General features: G+C 40.8%; 1 protein-coding gene across 1 annotated transcript; it reads right to left on the bottom strand.

Annotated features, from left to right (window-relative positions):
- Positions 1–994: 994 nt before the first annotated feature.
- LOC308221327 (cytosolic phospholipase A2 epsilon-like) lies at positions 995–23,903 on the bottom strand (the record flags this gene model as incomplete). Its single annotated transcript, XM_080618312.1, has 21 exons — positions 995–1,233; positions 2,350–2,530; positions 3,455–3,621; positions 4,142–4,333; positions 4,800–4,907; positions 5,410–5,547; positions 6,503–6,617; positions 7,235–7,457; positions 9,597–9,736; positions 10,405–10,540; positions 11,362–11,399; positions 11,758–11,850; positions 11,996–12,162; positions 12,727–12,790; positions 12,914–12,956; positions 13,402–13,442; positions 16,903–17,034; positions 19,112–19,248; positions 20,056–20,128; positions 23,488–23,571; positions 23,877–23,903. 21 exons carry the CDS (start codon positions 23,901–23,903, stop codon positions 995–997), a joined length of 2,538 nt encoding a protein of 845 aa, XP_080474438.1.
- Positions 23,904–24,416: the final 513 nt, after the last annotated feature.

Raw genomic sequence — 24,416 nt, 5'->3', positions numbered from 1 at the left:
ACAAGATAAAATAAGAGTTAAGAATGACAGTTAAATACATTTTCTTAAATAAGCATTTATCTAAATAAGTATGAAAATCTCATGAGCACTCTCCTGTTTCAAATAGTAGTAGGAATAACACTGACCGCCATAAGATTACAGAAGTCAAAGAAGTATCACAAGCAATCGAAAACACCTGTGAGCCAGCAGCAGATTAAAAATGAAGACATGTTTATGGCCAAAGTCTGTTAAAACTGTTTTTACCAAACCCACTGGGTGTAGGTTTTGACCTTAACTGCTATCCTCAGCTTCAAAATCTACTTGGTAGGCAATAGAGAGAAGTTCAGCAAAAATGGATGCAGTCAGATGATTCTTGTCAAGCGGTTGGCAGAAAAATCAGGCTGTTACATGTTGATCACTCTGGAGTAGTCCATCAAAAATGTAGACAAATGTAGGGCAATGACAGCCAAGCAGGTGAATTCACCAAAGGTTAGGCTTTTGCCTAACAGATGGATACTGAGAAAACAGAAAACATAATGTGCAGATCTGCTCTTCAATTCTCAGCCTTCCTTTTCCTTGGAATCAGGTTTACTCCTTAGTGTCACATGCAGGGATCTGTGCACAAGGCAAGGCTTTGCTTGATCTTTGCTCTGAGCTCTAGTTCATGAACCACATACCACTAAGATTTGCATCCAAATCTGGCACAGATTTTTGTGAGGTGGAAACCTCACTCTTATATGGCTGTATATCCAAATAGGACCCTATAGCTCTACAACTGCTTTTCCATTCCCTAAGACAGTCAAGAATTTTTTTAAAGTAATCATGACTTGCCAATGACTTGGCAGAACCAACATCAGTCCTCACACACAGTACTAAATAAAATACATAATAATTCCTTCTAGCAAGCTAACATGGATGGTCATTCTGCACGGATTTATATCTCCTGAATGTTTATTAGTCCGTTACCAAAATATTTGTATATATCTCTTTCTGACAAAATTGGTCAAAATATACTTTAAGAGAGTTTAGATGACTGAGGTGGTGAACAGTTTTTTAAACGCTTCTTTCGTTCCACTGCAGTTCTCAAAGCCTGAAGAATTAAATGTTTATTATTCAGGATATTGTAGCTGCACAGGTTCAGCAACTTGTTGAAATTCTCTTCACTATATGTCAGCAGACCAGTGCCAAAGGGAGCAATACAGTTGGACACATCTACTCTTCCTTCCTCCATCTCTGAGGGACTGCGCTCCACATCTGAAGCAAGAACACAGCAAAGCTCAACACAGCAGTGTCACTGAGGAAGACTCTTACCAGGCAATGCAAAATACACAGTAACAGTCTCAAGAAACTGAATTATCTCAGAAAACTATTCAGTATTTAATTACTGCATAGAGACTGCATCTGCTGCACTCATGAGATCCACTGCTTCACAGCGTGATTACAGAGCTGCTCCCGAACTGACTGGCAGTACAACTTTTCCATGCAAAATTCTTTCCTCTCTAAATTGAAGTTTTCATCAGAATATTTCACTATTGCAGATTTGGGATTTTGTATTTTCCACTTTTCCATTGAGCAGTGATATGACAGCTCCTTATCTACCAACTGGTTCTCCCTCTCAGGAAGCTGTCATTTTAAGCACATACAGCAGGACAAATAAGATGAGGAATTACATGATTTCTTTTCCAATAAACTGGTACATGGATTTCTGTTCACTTTTTGATGAAAGTTTCCTGGATCATACTAAATTAGCAACAAGGAAATTTGAGTTGATGCATGCAAAAGTATCTATAAACTGAAACTGAGTTTGCTGAGTAGTTTTTCTGGTGAAACAAACAAACCACCATTTATTTTATAGCTAAACTAAAGAAAATAATCCAGTAACTTTTCAAAAATGACAGATATTAAAGCAGTTTGTTACCCTGGCAAATCCTTTTCATCATTGGCTCTTTCCAGCACTTTGTATTATCAATTTCTTCTCACATAATAAAAGGAGAGGATTCTAGCTTTGTTAACAGAGTGAACATAGCATCTCCTTAAAAGACTCTTAAGTAACAGTGTTAGTTACCAGTGGGTGTAATTTAGTAGCTGTCTCTGCCTTTATCATCAAGGGAATGCAACCTGTTCCAGATGCCAGATGAGGAGGTTTGCCTCAAGCTACAGCTATTCATGCTTTTAATTTTGGAACTCTTCAGTTCAATCACTGATTAATTGGCCTGTTGTGATGGATTAGTAGTCCATCATAACAGGACTGGTAATGTGATAACTTTGCCAAGTAAGAAGCTTACCAGCCTCCTGGAAGAGGAACAAATTCAATGGATAAAATGGATTTGATAACCTAAAAAAAATGGTTGATTAACACTGTTAACTTACTCGGTGCCTTGTATTTTTTGAAGGTATCACACACCAGTGGGAAATAGGCCAAGACTGGTGCCTCTAAGCTGTCCTCAAACACATAGCACTCCTTCAGGTGTTCGCGGTCTTCCTGGCTCAGCTCTGTGCTGGGGAATGGGATCCCACGCTCTAAACAGTACTCTGAGAATAGGTCCAGTGGCTGGTTCAACAGAGGAGAGTTGCAACACAAAAAGAGATTGAAACAAGGTTACTAAGCCCCATAACTGATCTTTTTCTGCATTAGGCAATCATCTGTGATTGATTTATATGCTTACATATAGGACTAACTATGCTCTGGAACAAATATGCACTCTTGATTTTAATATATCCTCAGTAATAGAAATTTGTTTGATTTGCTAACACCTGACATTTTTAAAGGAAGACTACTGTTTTCTGAAATTCATATGACATTCATTCTTGTGATTTAGTAGAGGATTTGGTAAGGAAATTTTGATCACACATGGTATCTGAGATCACAGGTTCTTGAGTGTTTGTATTCACTGCTTCTAACAACCAGTGTCTTCATATGCTCCTACAAATAAATTACATTATTTCATCATCTATGGCCCTCAATGTTTCTTCATAAACAAACAAACAAAAAAAAAAACCAAAAAAACAAAACAAAACAAAAACCACCAAAAACCTGACTAAAACTTACGGGAACACCAGGAATCAAACATAAAAGAAAAATTCCAACTTTTCATTCAAAACCAGAAAAATTATGTATTAGCTAATTACATTTTTGAAGTTATTTAACTAACTATTGAGGAACTTAGTGACACAATGACAAATCTGCACAGATACTCAGAATAGGTAATTTTCTACTTGTCTGTGTCCGTAACTGAGTCCTAGAAAGCTACTGATAATAGTCCTGATAAAGACAGAGACATTATGGCTACAGTTTTTAATAGTACCACTGATATGATCATTTAATTTAATAAAACCCAGATCATTTTCTGGAAAGAAAGAAAAAAGAAAAAACACCAAAAAACAAAAAACGAAAGGGAGAGAATTGAGAACTGAAAAATTGTAAATTCAGGTGTTGGAGTGATTGAGATAAAGGTTCACTACTACAGAATATCACCAGAGTCTGTGATCCTCCACTGTAATTTAAGTGCAAAATGACATCCGCTTTCCTCTCTGGCCTCAAAATGGGTGGGCAGCTGGTGTTGATGAAGAAAGCTGTATCTACCAGCTTGAGGTAGTCATCCCTTTCATTCAGCTGGTTGGGAGAAGAATCCAGCACTGTGTCTGAAAGTCAAAAACTTATATTATCAATTAATTACTGCAAGACCAAGTCCATTTTTTTTTCCTCCAAAATCAGCATAACAATGAAAGAAGGAAAAGACAGCCCTTTGACGTAAAGCAACCACAACTAAATATTTTTCTTTGCACAATTTTAGCATTTATAGCTCAACACTAAGGTCATTGAGAAGAAACAGGTCTGAGACTTGGTTTCATCCAGAATGTTATATTTAAGCTGCTTTTTCAACTGTTGTAAATTTGTGGCTATTTAGCTTCAGTAGAAGCTGAAAGCCATTCTTTTGTAGCTTTCCCTAGGAAGAACAATATACAAGCAAAACTGCTGTGGCTTTTCCAAGAAAGAAATGAGATCAGCACTAGATCATCTGGGGCTCAGCAAAACCAATTCCACAGACATATTAACGAAATAAAACTTGCCTTTATGTTAAACCTTATCAAATATTTGTCCTCAGCAAGTATTAGCACTCAATTCGCCTTCAAAGATGCATCTTGAAAAATTTACTATTACCTTTCCACATGCAAAATCTCTCATTCTCTAAATACTTATTATGTAGCTGCAAGCCCTTGAGGAAATTGTGGTAAGTGGAAACCACTGGCCGTCCAGTCATCATTTCTCGAAGTGTGCTGGAAAGGCAACCTTTGGGAACGGATAAGCAAGTTGCCTGTTCATGAGGCTTCTTGGGCAGAGAAGGCTCTTCCTCTGTAGGAGGAATGAGAAGAGGGTATATATTTGCATTTGTTTAGTGTGTTTCACTGATACTAATAACAACAAAGAAAAAGGACCTGGGCAGTCAAACCACCACAGCCCCATCTGTAATGAAGTGCAAGCATCAACATACAGACTGTTCAGGGCAGAGATGGGTTTCAGTGTCACAGCATCACCTTGCTGTTTCCCTGTCTGACCTCCCCTGCCCCAAAGGACTCTTAGTAATCCTCTCATGACTAACTAAACTCCCCAGGGATGTTGCACAGAGCAGTGCAATGTTTTTTCCTGGTTTTCATCACGACAGTTTCTTTCCTGTTTTTCCTTCATTCCTAAAGGTTTGGTGTTTGCTGTGCCAGAAATAGGACACAAAATCAAGCCCTTTACCAAATGTCAGGGTTTAAATTTCAGAGAGGCATGAAGACAATGCAGATGCAAGTGAAAAGTAATCCAAATAACCAACCAATGTCATACTCAGTATCTCGGGTCCATCTGTGCCAGAAGTCCTCTGAATGACCCGAGAGGTAGACAGCATCCATAAAATTTTGGGAAAATATATTACTCCATGTGCCTTGAAAGTTATAAAAAAAAGAAAAAAGCCATACTTAATACTGCTGTGAATTTTTAGAGCACAACTATGACAACCTATTTGGATTCAGTCTCTGTGGCTGTTTAAATTAGCATTGTTTCAGTTATGAAAGATCCTAAGTTTTACTAGCATTATCAAATGCCATGCCATTACACATAACATCTGGCTTATAGCTAGGCCATTTTAGAGACCTGGCTGTTTATAAAAGTCACTGTGATTAAAAATATTTTTAAAGATCAATTCCAATGTGTGTGTTCTGGTTTGGTCTAACTTAAGAAGTTCAGGATATTAATTGCATCTGTCTCAAGAATTTGTTTCATCTTTTTGCCACTTTCTGCTGGTTCATACAAGATTTAAATCACATCAGATACATTATCTGGTGTGCTAGTATTGCTACTTGCAGACCAGCAGTTATGAGATGCCAGCTCTATGTAGCCAGCTATGTGGTTTAGAAAGGCAATGTTTTTCTCAGATAGTAAATCACCTTCCAAAAAGCAGATGCGGGACTCGGGGATCTTCTTCATCAGGTGACCCATATAGAACTCGCTACCAAAATCCTCTGAACGAACAAAGGCCCCGTATTTCAGGAAACCCACCTCGTAAGGTGTGAACTCCACCCACTCTGCAAATAAGGCATCAAGAAGGACTCATTATAGTCACTGAACACATATAAAAACAACAGCATAGAGAATCAAAAGCTGGAACAACAAGGCCTGTAGCTTCAGTGTGTTGGTGATGGACAGTTCAAACCACTATGTTTCAAAACAAACAGGTGCCCTTCAATATACTGCATGTTAAATTGGTGAATACAAAAGCTAAATTCACCTCTTCCACTAACACTGTGAAAATCCATTCAGCTTGGGGGTTCGGGTCCATTTCTGTAATAGGAAGCAAAAATTGGGGCTGAGTTGACCAATTCCTAAGGTCTTGCCCAAGGTGTTTTTTATTGAGTCAGCAATGACACAAGCTACCATCCATTCTTATAGTCACCACCATGTGAAGCTAAAAAAGCGCTTTGACTAAAACCCACCCAAACCTTGGCTGAACACACTGGGACTGCAGACTGCACATAGAAGGAGATGATCAGGTTCAGTTTCAGGACCACCTGCTTTGTTTGGGCCAGAAAATGCTGTGGAAATGGCTAGTGATCAGCACCACAGCTCAGTGCACAGAGTGCTACCCCTCCTCAGATCCCTCTCTGGCTGCTGAAAGCTGCCTCCCACTCTCACCCCTTCCACATCTTCTTTTCTCATCCCTTCCTTGCCCTACTCCCACAGATCCTCACATCTCTCTTGGACACTGCTGCCTTTGCAGGAACACCAGCAGCTGAAAGAGGGTGTGAGGTGGGGACAAGAGAGAAAGAGCAACAGTGGTGGCTCTCAAGGCTCCCAGCAAATGGCACCTCTGCCCCCCACAGGTATCTCTGTACCACAGTATCAGCATACATGTTTTTCACCCAAGTCAGAACCCAGACATGAAGACAAGGGAAAAAGAAATTATTTAAAAGATTTATTAGATCTGACTTACAGTAAGAAGAAAATCCTCAGATTTATAGAAGTGTGTATAATAATCATTACCTTTAAAATCCAAAGTGCTAAAGTCATCCTTGACATTGAGGGACAGGTATATGGGCAGTGGATTCTGTCCCTGATTTACTGCCAGCTGCTGATCAGAGAGTTTCTGAGTACTTCCCTGTTTATAAAGAACAGAAATTGTTGTAAAAGATAAATATGACATATTGACGGTATCTAAGCATGGACTACCAATGAAATGTCTCCTAAATCTCAGCAGATTTTGTTCTGTGTACTTCAGTTTTTTGACCACATGAATGTGTTCATGTGTTACCCGTCATCAACCTTTATCACTGATGCTTCCTGATATTTTGGAATAGAGTGAAAATGTGAGAAAGTTCTCTGATTTGCTTTAAGGAAAAATAAAGGTATCTTGAAGGTGCTACAGATAAGTCAATCAGAGCTCATTTCTTTCAATGGAGCTTTTTTGCTGGTATGGCTATATATTGTTATGCCTGAACTTAGCTCTGTCAGAGCCACCTCTCCTCTGTATGTTAATAGAGTGCTCAATTGACCTGAAATTAAAGATGGAAAATCAGTTTCATTAACACCTTGACTTTTTACATGCTCAGACGTTTACCCTAGATGCTTACATTTTAGGCTTACTGTGTTATTTTCTTCTAAAAAAGCCAAAGAAAGACCCCTCAGAAATTTTGAGAGCCTTTCCCATTACTGAATACAGAACTTTAAACATGAAAAGTCAGAAATCCTCTGGAATAAGTGATGGATATAAAATACCTGATGATGTAGCATACAATCAATGAAGAGTCCCCATAAATCTGTAAAGGACAGCTTGTGCCCCTCTTGCTTTCTTTCACAAAGCTCCTTTTCATAGTACTTCATATGATCCAGTGAGAAACAGTGCATCTTGCTCTTGATCACATGTTCCTTGATATCATTAATTGGCCCTCTGAGATCCTTCTGTGACCAGTTTGCATCTTCATACAACTTTGCCATGGTCCTGGTAAAAAGAAACATACTGTGATTCATCATGGGGTACCTGACAATTCACGGGCTTATGCCACACAAAGATGTTTTGTTTCACAACGTACAAAATGCTCTTACTCTCCAACTTTTACCTTGGACGAACAGTTCAAAGCTCAGGCAGAATTTAGACTATACAATATTTATGCTGCAAGCAGACATTAAAAATCATCCTAACTTGTTTCTTCTCAGAATCAAGAGTAATAAAGTAACACCCATAACTTAACACAAACTTTCACTAGAATTGCCCTTTGATTGTCTAGGGTCAAGTTGCAACTTCTGTCTGAGTCCAGTCCCTCAGCTGTCTCAAACACTGTGTGAAATGTTAAGCAGGATTTTAGCAGTAAACATTGCCCTAGAGAATTGCAGGATTTACCCTTCCTTGGCCATGCAGCAGGCAGGTCATTTCAGACTCTTGGCACACATAGGACCAGTCTGCTTGAGGCTTCAGCTCCCAGTTTGGGCAGATTCTGTCTGTCTCTTCTCATCCGCACCCTATTTGTTCTAGTTCTGTCTCACATATCTTTTTAGAGCAGCTCTCCAGAGGCAAAATATTTTAAAGCCCTAGAACCCTGTGAGTTGTGAAAGGCTGTCAACATCATGTGCATGACACTCTGTGTTTCTCGGGGCTTTTCTTTTAAATTCTCCCTTTCAGAGCTGTGTAAGAGTTGTGCCAGACAAATATAACAAGATTTCTGAAGTGTTACATGCAACTAGGTAACCCAAGGCTAATACAAAGAGAGGGAAAACAGCTTTTCCCTACTTTCATTTCCTCATTGCTCTGAAGCATGCTTGGGGATTGGGTTTGTGCCCTTTCAGAGATTCAAATACCCATGATTTCAGCTGCATTGCTTCTCTTGCATATCTGCAGCATCTTCTCTGACTCATGATGAACATCTTATTTGCCTGCACTGGCAAATAAAAGGTTTATTCCTTCCCCAGGAAATGACCCGATTTCTTTCATTCTGAAGAAAATGCCAGCTTTTTGGTCTACCAGCTCCTATTCAGTCCATTATTGATGGCCATGAGTAATCATTTTTCATTCAAAGTGGAACACCAAGACATCTCTACTCCTCATCTTAGCATAGGAGTCTTTTCTGCCCGGTAAATAGGAAATGAGAAATGGAGATCAAAAAATACCCATGTTTCCCACACGTTCTCTGCATCAGGCACCAAGTTTAGGACAGAAACAAGTCCAGTCCCCAGGAGAAGGCATAACATATGACATGGCAGAAAGGCACATATCCGAGTCACAGAACAGCTGTGGGTTGGTTTGTCACCTACATGAACTGCAAGGAGATACAGGTAAACCATCCTGACTTGAGCTCTTTTCTTCTAGTTTTTGTTCACTTGTCAGTACCATTATAGAAATACAGTAGCTCTCACTCTGTTTCTTGTAGCTAGAAGAAATAGCAGCTACAGCACTGAGTGGTGCCATGAATGTCATGGAAGTCCCAACATGACACTGAGTAAAATTCATCAGCAAGGCATCCTGGGTTCAGCAGTAGCAGCCATTTTTCTCCTTCTTAGTAGCTGGTGCAGTGCTGTGTTTTTGACTTTCAGCCTGCAAAAAGCACTGATAACACCAATGTTTTCAGTTGCTGCTCAGCAATGTTTACTCTGACCAAGGACTTTGTGAGTCTCATGCTCTGCCAGGGAAGAGGGAAAGTCAGGAGAAAACAGAGACAGGACACCTGATCCAAACTAGCCAAAGAGGTATTCCATACCACAGCACGTCATGCCGAGGATGTAGAACTGGGGGTAGTTACCCGAAAGGGCTAGATCACTGCTCGGTTGGGCTGGGTATTGGTCGGTGGGTGGTGAGCAGTTGTGTTCTCTTCCCTTGTTATTTCCCTTATTATTATTACTGGTGGTAGCAGTAGTGATTTGTGTTATACCTTAGTTACTGGACTGTTCTTATCTCAACCCATGGGAGTTACATTCTTTTGATTCTCCCCATCCCTCCGAGAGCGGGAGGAGGAAGAAGGGGGAGTGAGTGAGCGGCTGCATGGTTCTGGGTTGCCGGCTGGGCTTAAGCCATGACACAAGGCAATACACTTCACCATGTTAGCACTCTTCTAATACAAACAGCAAGCACAAGCCTCACTCTTCTTACCACGTGGTGGCAGATAAACCACTGATGTATGAGACACAGTCCAAAACACCTAAGTCCTGGAGAGCCAGAAGACTGCCAAACATAGCTGTCATGGACCTCACTCCCCCTGCTGTGGTCATGACTGCAACCACCGGCACCTGCTCAACACACAAAGGCACAGTCATTCATCAACAGATGAAATAGAGCAGTGATGGGCATGCAGAAAAAATAATATCAACTCCCTGATTCAGGTGGGTTCACCCTCTCTACGATAGCCCTTAAGTGTGTTTGAGTTGTACAAACTTTGGTGGGACATAGCATATGCTGAAAACATCTTCCTGATCAGCAATGCTTCGGTAAACCAGAAGCTGTAAGCATGGCTTTTGTATGGCACAATCTATTTTCAGATTTGTGAAGAGTCTCTTCTGATGTTTTCATTTCTCCTCATGTTTGTCCCGCAAAACACATTTTAAGATCCTGAGTGTAACAGAGGAGCAAAGCAAAAGTAAACCCAAAACTGCTCTACTTGTGTGCTAAGGGGGAGCTGCAGCTTTCCCTTGTAAGCTTCTCTGCTGTGCAACAGCACCGAAGGGGGAAGGTGCCAAACTAAGGAGAAATGGTCCCAGTCCAAGCAATAATATTTCACCAAGCCTGTTTATATATACATTAATCTCAATTAATACGTTCTTTAGGTGTTCCTGAGTGAGGATAGATGTTGGCCAAGGATAAACGAACTGTAACTGACCTCCTGACAGTAGTCATGGAAGTACCTCACATCTAATTCATTCAAAGTGGGACTGTAAGTTCCCAAGATGCTGCCCCCACATACCTCATCCTCCTGCAGGTCTTCATCTAGATGAAGAACATTTTTCAGAGCAGTAGCAACCACCTTCTTTCTTTTACAGATGAAATCCTGCTCCTCTGCACATAGATCAAATCCCAGCCGCAAATCTAAATTCTTGCAACTAGAGCATAAGAACAGAACAAGACATGTTACCTGTAAGCCATTTCTAGAGCTACTGCTCAAGAAATCAAGCAAAACCTGCAACAATAAGCCAGTTTAAAGAAAGACTACTTCCGTATATATAAGGGTTCTCCTTTGCGAATGAAAGTGGGTATATAGATATCACAGGCCCTGTATTTCTTCCTTCGTGTGGAGGTTTTAGACCAGAAATGTCCTCCGCTATTTCACATTTGGGTTTCAGCCAAAAGGTAATTTTTTCCCTTCTGTGACTTATAATTAATATTGAGTATAAACCTCTGATTTATCATGTCTGCCACGAGTGCTTGCAATGTAGCTAACGAGTCACTAGGGGGTAATATTGCCCTTCAGAAAATCACTGCAAATCAGTCAAGAAATTAATTACTGCCCACTCATTTCGCTGAAAAATGACCTGCAGAGGACCGGTGAATGTATAAGTGCTAGAAACATGTTAGAAATATGTTACACATAAACGTGTATGTATTATAGATAAAGCTTACAGGACAGAATGATACTTAAATACCAAAATTGGGAAGGATCAACGCTAAGAAAAGCATTGTGACTGGTTATACCCCATGACTACCTACCACTTTTACTATGCTGAACTCTTACCAAACAATTTAAAGATATGTATCATTTTATTAACCCTTCCCCATACTTTAGTCTTTAACTAATTGCAATCTTCATTCCTTGTTTCTAAATGAGCTAGTTTAAGCTGTAACTCCCTTTCATCTAAGGATGATACTATAAAGTATAGGATAGGAGGTGGCCTAAGTAATCATTTGAAAGAAACAAAAGACTTACCTCTCTTCTTCCTTCACAGACACCTCATAAGATTCACTCTGAGAATAAAGAATGAAAACACCATAAATTCGAAATAGAATTGAAAGTTTGAAAAAGCAAGCTTTACAGTATTAGTATTTATTCCAATATATAGTCTAACAGTAAGTCTTTGGTCTCTTCTCAGGCTTTACACATACAATCATCACTTGGATCCTACTGTTAAACTACTTCTAAAGCAATCAGCAGTTCAGAACATGCTACTTTTTCCCTGAATTACTCTTTCAAGCATGCAGAGCTGAGACTATGTACAACTCAGATAGTACTTTTGTAATAACAAAATTAATAATGGACCAGGTATCACACAGTTATAGCTTATGCCCATTTAAATAATTCCAAATGCTGTTGAAGTTTACTCACTTTCATCACTGTCACTTTCTTTCTCAAGTCCAGAGAATGGAGAGGCATAGCCAGGGAATGATTTGCATTGATTTCCTTCCTAGCTGAGCCACACTGAATTAAAGTGGGGGAAAAGAACTGTTATGAAGAGAAAATTGTTTACAACCCACAGGTATAATTCTACCAGAGAAGGTCTAATTTACCACGCTTCTCTCAAAAGTTACTTTGGCTGTTATTATTATCCACAAGCAAAACATACACTACAGAAAAAATGCTCCTTTGGCAGCTTCATGTGCAGTCTGGGTTGGCTGTGCTTCATGTAGTGGAACATGGTGGTTTCACTGGTTCCCCATCTGCAGCAAGGACCGATGGAAACATCCTGGGTTTCTTCATAGGATCCTTTCATCATAAAAGTGAAATCTCTCCCTAAAAACAAGCAGCGAACAGCAGAGAAATGTTAATTGCACCTAGCCCTGAAAAAATGTCAAATAAAAACGTCCCAAGTAAAGTTTCAGCCTTCATGCAGTCAACATCAGTTTGGGCCACAAAGTTTTTCCTCCCTCACAATCAGTGTGAACAAGGGCCAGATTGAATAAGCAGTGAAAGGCCAGTGCAGCATTGCAACTTCTCCCCTGACAAGCAACAGAAAGCATGGGTTAGACCAGTGGATGCCACTTGCAGCATTCATACCCCTGAATTTCCACTTCTCACAGTTGTGTCTCCCCTCTTTTACTTTTTGTTCTCATCACAATATTTCAGTTCCACCACAATGCAGTGATGTTTCTGAGTAGCAGACACCTCCAGTTTCCCTTAAGCTACACAGTCACACCATCTCCGGAAGATTCTTACTAGTAGCAAGTAGGTAAAATGGGAAACACCTCAATCCCCAAGCAGTCCAGAGACTGAAACAGGTCAAATATTTATCTAGATTCAGCTGCCTCTCCCATAGCACAAAAAGTAGTGACAAGCAACTTAAATCAATAACCTCACTTGTGTAAGGGCTCTTAATTTTCATTTCATTCACATGTACTCCCAAGCAGGAAACTTCACGAGACTAGAAGAGATAAGCAATAAAATCACTGGTCACAGAAACAGTTCAGGCCTAAAGGCATAGTTTTTCCAGCTACATCCTTCAGTTCTGCCCTACCATAAGAACAAAAATAAATAAAACTATTACCACTAGTACGCCATTAGTGATGATGTTTTCAGATACACCTGGACTGAAAAGAAGAAAGGAAAAGGTTTATTTAAGAGTGGGCATATGAGCAATGATCCCTTCAATACAAGTAGCTCTCTGAGCTCAGTTTTTCTAGCTGCCTTCTAACAACTTCTGTCTTTCAGGTCCATCTCGTGTTCTCTGCTGGGTCACAGTCCCATAGCTCTAGGGACACTGGTCTCCCTTATCTCCCCCAGTCAGCATCATCTTTCCTTAGGCTGAACTACAGAATAAACACTCATCCTCAGCTACAAATAGTAAGCGAAGTGAGACTATCACTCAAGAAGGGATTTCACCAGATTCAGGAGATAAAGGCAACCACGAGAAAGATGCCGAGGTGGGATATCTGAGCACAGGTACATGGAGCCAACTCCCTAATGCTGCATTACTACTCCCTCTAAAACATAGTCTTCTGATGACAAATTCTGTAGTATTTAGGCTTTACTCACATGTTATCCAGTAGAAACTCCACTTCCAGTTCTTCCTGATTCTGAAAATAAGATTTTTCATTTAAGGAAAATGAGTGAACAAACCTTTTCCTTTGCTAGAGCTCTGATGGTTTTGTACAAATCTCCCTTGCAAGATTTTGCTATGTCCACACCCTCAATATCATAACATAATTGCATGGAGGTTTCTTTGGCCACCCTTTCATTTCATGTCTCTCCACCACCCTACTGTTTACAAACCAGCTGTCCCCCCAAGGAAAAGAGGAGATTATCATGGAATAGGAAGTGAAAGATCACATTATTCATTTATTAGTGGGATAAGACATGGTCAGTCAATGCTGAGGAAGGGAGGTATAACAGGTGAATGATGTAAGAGAACATACTTGAGGATAAATGGACATAGGTGGTGAGTATGTCTGGGTTAAAACAGAATAATTTGTAGAGTGACTAAACAAATACAAAAAGGTGGGAAAAGAGAAAAACTTGGAAAATTACAATTGCCAGAGTGAAGGGATGAAGAGAGAAGAGGGAAGATTGAACCTGTGAAGGGGAATGAGGAAAAGAGCTCACAGGGCCAAATCAAGGTGAAAAAGGGGAAGTGTAAGAACAGGGAACAGCAATAGAAGGGTAACACATCAACAACATAAGAGCAACTGAGTAACTACATTACTTTACTGGAGCCATTTGCTGGGTCAGCCTGTACAGGGGACAGCCAATCCAGGACATACCACACAAACATATATCAAAGGTCTTCTTTATCACCCAGAGGGAGGAAAACACTAATCTCTTTCTGACAAGTGATGGTAAATTTTTTCATTCATATTCGTACAAACTAAACTTCAGTGCCAAATATCCCCACTGCTGCACAGCATACTTCAGCGTCACAAAGGGACTGTGAAAACTGTGCCAAGTCTGATAATGTAGCTGCCAGTGACCAGTTTGTTCTATCCAAACTCACTGGCAGTATATTCCAACTGTGTCCAAAGAATAGCATAAACAATGTTCAGGAGATCCTGGCTCCTAACATTCAATTGTGCCTGCCTTATGGTCCCATCCTTTCTTTTCTGTTGTACAACACACACACACACACACACATATTGTATTTCTATTAAGTCCCCTTCATATTTTTGTGGGTGAAAAACCTGGACCATCACAATAGAAAGACTTGCTGGATGACACAGTGAGCAAGAGGCACAGCAGGAGGCAACCCTGATGCTCTGACATTACCCATCCAGCCACCTCAGCCTTTCTTTTGAGATACTTTGGCAGAATAAAGAAGTCATTTGGCAGAGGTGGCAATTACAATTACACCAATTATTAAGGTTGCCCTGCGTAGCCCATTCCTAAGCCACTAAAAAAAAAAAGGCAAGCCTACGTGGTTTAAAATATCCATGTACAGACCATACTATGTGATGCCTCATGAGTGCCTGAGCAGAAGTCATGATCTGAGTAAGGACAGCTTGACGAAGGCATTCCTGAGACCCAGCTCACCTTGTCTTATCTACCCAACTTCCACCTTGCCAAACCAATGGGTTAAGCCAACTCTGCACAAGCCTCAGAGCAAACTCACAGCTTGAATCACACCTCAAAGGATCTCAAAAGTCACATGAGCCTTTTTCTAAGGAAGGCCATGCCCAGCTGGAGCAGGTATATTGCAGTCTTTAGGAAGATTAAGCTTTCTGGAAGAGTAGTTAATAAACCCTTTCTGAAGCAACAGTAATATAAAAAAACAGGCAAGAGTGCTCCCTTGACAGCCTATCTGACACAGTGATTTAGAAATGAATAGAACACATACAGTTCCTGAGAACTGTAAACTCAAGCCCTTGCAGAAGCCTGAAAAAGCCCTAAAGTCTTGTTACTACACAGCCTCCAAGCAGAGAAGGTATTATATTTTGCAGAAAGTCATTTTAGTACATATTTTGCTGCCTTAAAAGATGGGTGTGATTTCTCCACCTGCCCTCTCAACAACTTCACCCACCAAGCATTTCATAAGAAACTCTTTTTTTCTCTCAATACAAGCAAACACAATATCCTTTGAGACATATGGAGTAAATGAAACTATTAGGTCACACCATCTATCTAGAAGAAAAGAATAAAATACTGAGGAGATACTGATTTACCAAGCCATATCCATTCTGTGCTGGCTCAGGCCCCCTAAAAGAAACCTGTAACCGTATAGCAAGATAAGAAACAAAATTGCTGAGAATCTAAAAATTAAAAAAAATAAAAAATATTTATTTTGTAAAATGTATATGTATATGTAATAATTTACCAAGCATATTGTCTGAAAGCACAGGACAAAAGCCCTGGTGAAGCTGGGAGGAGCTACCCTTAGGTAGCTACTGGCCAAAGGGTCAGGGCAGCGGCATGGAAAGGAGGCCAGATTTTCTCCCATCCCTGCTCTTTCAGTCTCCTACAACAGCATTGAGACCCCTGACCATCATCTGCTTCACTTTCGGATCTTGATCTCTCTGTTTTTTTCAAAAGACATTGATTCTATGTCTAACTTCTTTGTGCAGGTCTAGAACAGATGGACTTGATTTCTTTTATCTAACTACCTAACTGTAGCACCTAAATTATATATAAGGATGTGTTTCTGTAGTCAGTGGTGGAAGATAAGATTTGAATGAACTTTGGTTTCTCTCACTCTATGAGCTTAGATTAATTTTAGCTATGCTTCTTATTGGATATATGAATTAGGATTAAATTAAGACTTGAAGATAAGATACATTACTAGCTACAGGATGAGAATCCAGAATGAAATAGCTAAAGTGTCTGTCCACATCTTCTCCTCAGTAACTTGACTTTTTCAGCCCTTCTGGCTGATGTATTCTGTCTGGTTACATCTTTAGGAGCTCCTGTGTGTGTTCTACCAAAACTTTTCCTCAGCTGCTGGAGAAAAATTATTACACAGAAAAACTCTCTTGAAGTTTATGAATCTCATATTCTTTTCTTCATCATGTCCAAGGATCTTTTCTAAATGCTTCTCTACCATCCTGCACAATTTAGCTTTCCTTGCAGTGCATTACCTTTCTGAGCAGCTGCTGCTTGTGTCCTTCAGAGAAGGTGAACTCTTCACCACAAAAAGTACACCTATTTTCACATCTAAAATTTGAAGCATGGGTCTTTTTTAATATGGACTATAACAAAAGGCAACATTTGACTCATTTTCTCAGGAACACTTACAACTTCTGGAACATGTTGTTTTAAGCCCAGTAAATACGATGTACTGGAGAATGGTGATACATTTTTGAAATCTCAAAAGAAAAAAGAAAGATCAAAGCCATTTTGCATCTAATTGCAATTACAACAGAGGAGTGACAGTTTGTGATCCCTCCTAAACCCTGAGCATTTAACTTTGTGTTTTAATAATGTCCTTTTAACAAAGTCTTTCTGTGTGAGAACAACTCTAATATTTAATATAGGTAGTAACTTGGGACGCATTCCTATCAAGAGTATTGTTTTATCTACCCGCTTAATTTCACTGATCTTTTCGTTTCTCACCTCTGGATCCAACTCAAAATTCAGGTGGACTTTTTCTCCAGGTTGGACTTTAGCCACATCAAAGCGAACAGTCAAAAGCTGGTCATCGGGTGTTAAAGCATCCTCATCACAGACTGACAACTCCAGGATGTTCTGAGGAGAGAGGCAGAGGGGGGCGTAAAGGCCACATTCCGAGCCTACTGAACCCAAAAGGAAGGTCTAGCGAGAGTCAGCATGCAGCCCTCGCATTGCTCAATGCAGACAGGCTACTGTGACGGCATGGAGTTCACAGCCCCTTGGCTTAGACTGCCAAATCTGATGATTTACCTCTTCTAGGTTAGTCCCTGACTTTGCAATGAACAAGAGTTTGTGCAATGAACAAGTGATATGCACTGGACAGAGTAGAGATTACACATGCTCTTTATTCATCAGACCCTTTGTGAATTCATTATTAGTATTTCGAGAAATTCTGGCAGATCAGCAGGAAGCCATAATAAAGAGGAAACTCTTAGCCCTTTAAAATGAAAGGTAAAGCACATTAGCAGACTCTTATAGCAAGATTTAAATTGTAGTGACTTCCCTTGCAATTCCTAAGGGCTTACATTACCCTAGCAGCACGAGAAGACGCAGCACTATTAAGCCATAGGAAGCTGGCCCCATGTCTAGAGCTTGTTTCATAGAATCATAGAATAGTTAGGGTTGGAAAGGACCTTAAGATCATCTAGTTCCAACACCCCTGCCATGGGCAGGGATACCTCACACTAAACCATGTCACCCAAGGCTCTCTCCAACCTGGCCTTAAACACTACCAGGAATGGAGCATTCACAGCCTCCCTGGGCAACCCATTCCAGTGCCTCACCACCCCTACAGTAAAGAACCTCCCCCTTATATCCAATATAAACTTCCCCTGTTTAAGTTTGAAACTGTTACCCCTTGTCCTGTCACTACAGTCCCTGATGAATAGTTCATTCCCAGCATCCATATAGGCACCCTTCAGATACTGGAAGGCTGCTATGAGGTCTCCACGCAGCCTTCTCTTCTCCAGGCTGAACAGCCCCAACTTTCTCAGCCTGTCTTCATACGGGAGGTGCTCCAGTCCCCTGATCATCCTCGTGGCCCTCCTCTGGACTTGTTCCAACAGTTCCATGTCCTTTTTATGTTGAGGACACCAGAACTGCACACAATACTCCAAGTGAGGTCTCACAAGAGCAGAGTAGAGGGGCAGGATCACCTCCTTCGACCTGCTGGTCACGCTCCTCTTGATGCAGCCCAGGATACAGTTGGCTTTCTGGGCTGCGAGCGCACACTGAAGCTGGCTTATGTTCATTTTTTCATCGACCAACACCCCCAAGTCCTTCTCTGCAGGGCTGCTCTGAATCTCTTCTCTGCCCAACCTGTAGCTGTGCCTGGGATTGCTCCGACCCAGCTGTAGGACCTTGCACTTGGCATGGTTAAACTTCATCAGGTTGGCATCAGCCCACCTCACAAGCGTGTCAAGGTCCCTCTGGATGGCAATCTCACTCTGACTGCCAATCTATTTCTACTAACTCTACAAACATTTTAACAGTTTTTTTACAGCTACTTTGGGGCAAAAAGAAGCACTCAACCTTATTCCAAATGATCCATAATCTCTGAGCCTACAGTCGTTCAAAGCATGGGATAGGCATGGTTTCCTTCTAACTTTGTAAATCAGATGGACAGTTTGATTTCTTATATCTTATTAGGCTTTTGCAAATATGCCTGTTTAATGCTGGAATAGTTAGTATTTAAAGATATTTTTAATTTGGAAAACCCCAGCATTAAGTTATGGTACCTCTTATAATTTACAAACAGCACCACTGCTGCTGTATAAAGCAAGTAACTACAGGCTAATGGCAAAGCACAGCAAAAATGCCTTCACAGTGCATACAAGAAAATATACCTAATCCTCTAAAGAGTTTATGAAACCTCCCATTCATTTCATGGGGTTCTATGTTTAGAAGATGACAGGGTCCAGTCAGGGCAACTGAGAATCCATACCAAGGCTTGCATATTTACTTGCTGATGGGAAACAGTGTCTCGTGCTGTCTCAGATGCTTTCTGTATCTTTCTGTTATCATACTATTCCTCAGTATAATTGAGTTCAAGCCTCTGTGTGAGCCTCAAGGCTCTCTTAAAAACCCTGCATGCAGCAAATGAGGATGTGCCCTTTAGGAAGTGTCTGCTCACTATCACAAGTGCAGGTCCTACCTTTACTTCACTCTGTATCATGAAGAAGAAAGTTTCGTTCCACACAGGGTTTCTGCTGTTGCACACAGTTCTTGTCCTGGCTTCCTGGCAGGAAGCTGTTGGCAGCCACAGCTTGACATAGCAGTCAGTCTGGCTCACTGCGTTAACAAAACTATGCACAATTAGTACAGCACTACTTACTTATCATTTCTTTTGCCCAGTCAGAGGGAAAAAGATTAGCCTCTGAGGAGTCCTGAATATTTCATTGGACCCATAGGAAAACCTTCTGGGTTTAGAGTTATTTAACATTTATATCTACATTTATATTCATTCCAAACAAAAGCCAATTTTAAACCACTAATTGTATTTAATAAAAAAACCCAAAATATTTAATTTCAACAGTACTGACATGAAACATTCCAGCTCTTCAGATATTTACTTCTATTGTCATGTGTTTGCCAGGCTCCAGAAAAATTCACATACAATTTCACTTCCTGAAGCTTCATTTTTTCAAGCACTGAAGAATTTAGTTCTGAGGATTTTGTGATCTGGGTTTAATTGTGGTGCACAAATTATCCACAGTGACGTAGCAATGAAGAGACAAACACAGCAGCACCCAACACAGCTACTGATTTCTCCTGAGGTGCACCTTTCAGATGGGAAATGGGCAGCCTCTGAGTAAAGGGGGACTGCAGAGTTAAGGGAAAGGGAAATATCATGGAACAGCTGTGAAGGAAGGATTCCTTCCTTTCTGACATAGAATTTCTGTTCTATATAATTTCTAGTGTTACATGTTTTCTAAATCATTTTAATCAAGTCTAAATGAAAATGAAAACAGATATAACTTCTTCAGCCAAAAAACGTGAGACATTACTATCACCAAATCAACAGGTGTACAAGAGCATTAAATTATGGTGACAGTGATTTTGTTGCTAACCTGGAAACATGCCAAGATTGATACTTACACACATCTGCTTTGCGGAGGTTTCTCATGCCTATAATTTTTACAGTAAACCAGCACAACCGAGGCACTTCTGGCTGCAGAACAGTGGGAAAAATGCCTTCATTATTAGCAAATAACTCATGTAACTAACAAAGCCTATCCTACAGCAGAGCAAAGGCCATTCTGTTATTAATGCAGTGAATATGTTCTCACATTCATTATTTGAGACAATTTCTGGAAAGAAATTCTGTCTTGTAATTTGACACAAGATGCTCCTGGACAAGCTCGAACACAAAAAGGAAGCCTACAGAGGGTGGAAGCAAAGACAGGCAGCCTGGGAGGAATACAGAGAAATTGTCCAAGCAGCCAGAGGTCAGGTTAGGAAAGCTGAAGCTTTGACAGAATCTGGCAAGGGCAACTAGAAAAGTTTCTTTAGGTACATTGGTGTATCTGCAGCTGCACAAGTCCATGGGACCTAATGAGATGCATTTGCAGTTCCTGGAGGAAGTGGGGGATGAAGTTGCTAAGCCACCATCCATCATATTTGCGAAATGGTGGCAGTCTGGTGAAGTTCCCGACACCTGGAAAAGGGAAAAACCCAACTCCCATTTTTAAAAAGGAAACAAAGGAAGACTCGGGAATTCAAGCCAGTCAATCACACCTCAGTGCCCAGCAAGATCATGGAGCAGATCCTCCTGTGGAAACTATGCTAAGGCACATGGAAAATAAGGAGGTGTTTAGTGACAGCAAACATGGCTTCACTAAGGGCAAATCGTGCCTGACAAATTTGGTGGCCTTCTACAATGGGGATACAGTGTTGGTGGATAAGGGAAGAGCAACTGACATCATCTACCCGGTCTTAGGCAAAGTATTTGACACTGTCCCACATGACATCCTTGTCTCTAAACTGGAGAGGCATGGATGTGATGGATGGACCACTGGGAGGATAGGAAAATGGCTAGGTCGCTGCAATAAACGGCTCAATGTCCAAGTGAAGACCAGTGACAAGTGGCGTTTCATCAGGAGCTGGCACTGGGACCAGCGTTGTTTGACATCTGTCAGTGACATGGACAATGGGATCGAGTGCACCATCAGCAAGTTTGCCAATGACACCAAAGTGTGTGTTGCAATCAACACACTGGAGGGAAGGGATGCAATCCAGAGGGACCCAGACTGGAGAGGTGGGCCTGTGTGAATCTCATAAAATTCAACAAGGGCAAAGGCAAGATCCTTCATCTGGGTAGGAGCAATGGCAAGCACAACTACAGGCTGGGCAGAAACTGGATTGAGAGCAGCCCTAAGAGAAGGACTTAGGGGTGTTGGTTGATGAGAAGCTCAACATGAACCAGCAGTGTTAGCTCACAGCCCAGAAAGCCAACCGTATCCTGGGCTGCATCACAAGAAGCATGACCAGCAGGTCAAAGGAGATAATTACTGCAGGACAGGAAAGATACCCTGCATTTTATAATAACCCAATCAAGCTACCACTGCTACTGGCCAGTCTGGCTGTGGGATATGCAATGCCACAACATCCTTCACTATACCAAAACACCTGACCCTTAAAAAGAAATAAATAACTAAGAGAGGGAGATAATGGCTCATGAAGTGAGCATCCCATTTTGGGACTTCAGAGCTTTTCAGTCACCCCAGCAGCTGGAAGGCTGAAATCAGAGACTTGGGGTAAGCATTCTTCCATTTCAGATGTAGGTCCCGCTACCTATAATGCAGCTTTAGCATTTCATTGCAAATTTGACATGACATAGGCAGAACAAGGTGGTTTTGGCTTTTGGTTTTTGGGTTTTTATGTGGTTTTTTGTTTGTTGGTTTCTTGTTTTGCCCTTCTTTTTTTTTTGGGGGGGGGGGGGTAATGGGAGGGGGGAGCTTTGTGTGATGCTGAGTAAACATAACCTGTCATCCATAGATAAGGTCTACATGAATCACAAGCAAACCATGTTACCACAACATACAGAACTGATAGATGTGCATAAAGCAAGAGCTGGAGGAAAACCAGAATTGAAGACAGCATAAATCACAAAATCTCGAAAATATGTCATAAGGTGAAAAGTTGCAAACACAAATCAAATTAAACATTTGGTAGGATGAGAATGAAATTACCATTGTGTTAGATTATGCAGCACAAAAGAGCAATAATAAAAGTTAGAATTGCATATGGATGCACGTACACGAAATCAGGTTCAGAATGCCCTGGCTTATGCAGGATTTTTGCATAATAAATTAAAATATATTCACATGGAAAAACCTAGGCTGACCTGATTGATTTACCAAGGAGAAGCACTGAAGTACAGCAACAAATTGACATTCCATAATGTAGGGTTCTGTAAGGGAATAGCTTGAAGGCTCCACAACCCTCTCCATTATTTGTTTTCTCCTTCCACTCCCCATCACACCTACACACAACCCTATACTTGGTCACAGGAAAAACAAGACAATCTTGATGAACACCAGAAGTAAAATACTACATACAAAAGCAGTAGTTCCATTAATTAAAATGAAAGGAGCAATTAAATCTTCACAGCGCCACGATTTCTGAAAAACTTTGTCCTTAGGACCTCCCTGTGTACCTCTAATTTTGATACACCAGTGTCCTGACAGGAGCAGATTAATCATCTGAAAAGCAGTACTTCACTAGAATCCTAACGCTTCACTTAGGCTAGATGCTATTTGCAGCCCACTGGAAAAATTCTCAACCCAATAGTTTTCTCCTAGAGAGTGTCATTCGACCAAAACCAACAGGTTTGGAAGGAACCCATCCACCTCAGCAGAATTTCTGGCAGCAGTGTTTCTGGTGATAGAGAGAATGACAGGAGTAGATGATCTAAATTGCTGAAAACTCAATTTTTCATCCCAAATATAGAAGGCTAATTTTTCATCTTCAGCTTTAGTCCCATTTGTATCTCCCTTCCAGGAGTTTAGAGAAAAATTATTCATGAGGTGGCTGAAGTACTAAGAAAATATGCGGGCATAAACCCAAATAATCTTCCTTCCAACACCTTTTACCAGTTCAGTTTCATAAATATTAGTGTTTGGAATTCTTTTAAGTGGCATAAACTGAACAATCCAAAAGGCAAAGGAAAAAATTTTGACGACTGAGCCTTGGGTGTTATGAGGTACAACTACCATCATATAGTGATGTCGCAGTAAAATCAAATTAAAATCCAGCTCTCCCAGTTCCTTGCCTAGCGTCTAATCCAATTTCATCACCTTCCTCACCTTCCCAGCCCTTAAGTCATAGTGAATGTTTTCTGCTCTGGAATGCACACTCACAGAAGAAACAAATATTTCTTTAACTAACTGTTAAAACATATCACCTCATAGTAACAGTTGATTTTAGGGAGAGATGGGAAAGGCTGGTGGAAGACCTCAGGTAGCACAGCCATTGTTCACACCCCATAGCCCTCTCCGTGCAACCCAGAAGCTGCTCTCTATACAGTACCTCATCTTCAGTGCTGTGCAGACTCGGATGATTCCTCCTCTTCATTTCAATCTTCCTGTGTGGGTTTGCTTGGATGAAGCAGTCCTGAGGACAAGGAGCCTACAGAGACACCAGTGATGAAATACAGCTGTCAACAGTTCCTAGTTTTCAGTTTATACTCAGATTTGCTATGGCAATAGTGAGGGGCCCTACCATTTCTTCTCCTCATGATGGAATAAATGTCCATCTCACCAAGAACATCTATCAGTCAGCTGCTCTTACTTACAATCTGTACACTGCAGACCCGTTTGACATATAAGGATCGAAATTTCCCAAGCATTTGCTTTTTGATGAATCTCAACCAAAAAAGTCAAACAGATCCTCCTACCCCAAAGCTGATTTTCTCTTACCAAAGGTGAATAGGCTGATGATCCCATTAGTATCTCTGTTTCATAAAAGGCAACACTTATACTGGTCCAGTCTGTATGTCTTACAGCTGGCAGTTGCTCCTGGACTGCACTATTTTCCAACCAACTGAGGCAGGGAATAAGAGTTGTATAGTTTGACTCATAGCTCCACCTCCCACTGATGTCAAAAGTACAAATTATGTGCTCATCCTGTACCACAAAGGTGGTTTTTTATTTAACACCACAATGATTTAGGCAAAAGCAGGAGATGGGTCAAACATTTTATCACAAGCTATTCCCAAAGTAAAGCAGTAATCCACTACAGTAACTTTTGAATAACCACAGTCAGAGGGATATCCTGGGGGAGCTGCATCCCTCACAAACTACAGGAGACCTAACAAAACATTGTAACTACCGATATCTACTATTACTTTCTCTACTCCTAAAATCCATTCTTGCATTTTGGCAGCATCAAGTGGAGTGATCTGAACATCCAAACAGCAGCCTTCCAGCTCCCACCAGCTCCTCCAGCCAGATGCACAA

Source organism: Psittacula echo (genome assembly GCF_963264785.1).
Source record: "Psittacula echo genome assembly, chromosome: 5".
NCBI lineage: Eukaryota > Metazoa > Chordata > Aves > Psittaciformes > Psittacidae > Psittacula > Psittacula echo.
This window is presented reverse-complemented; position numbering and strand designations above follow the sequence as displayed.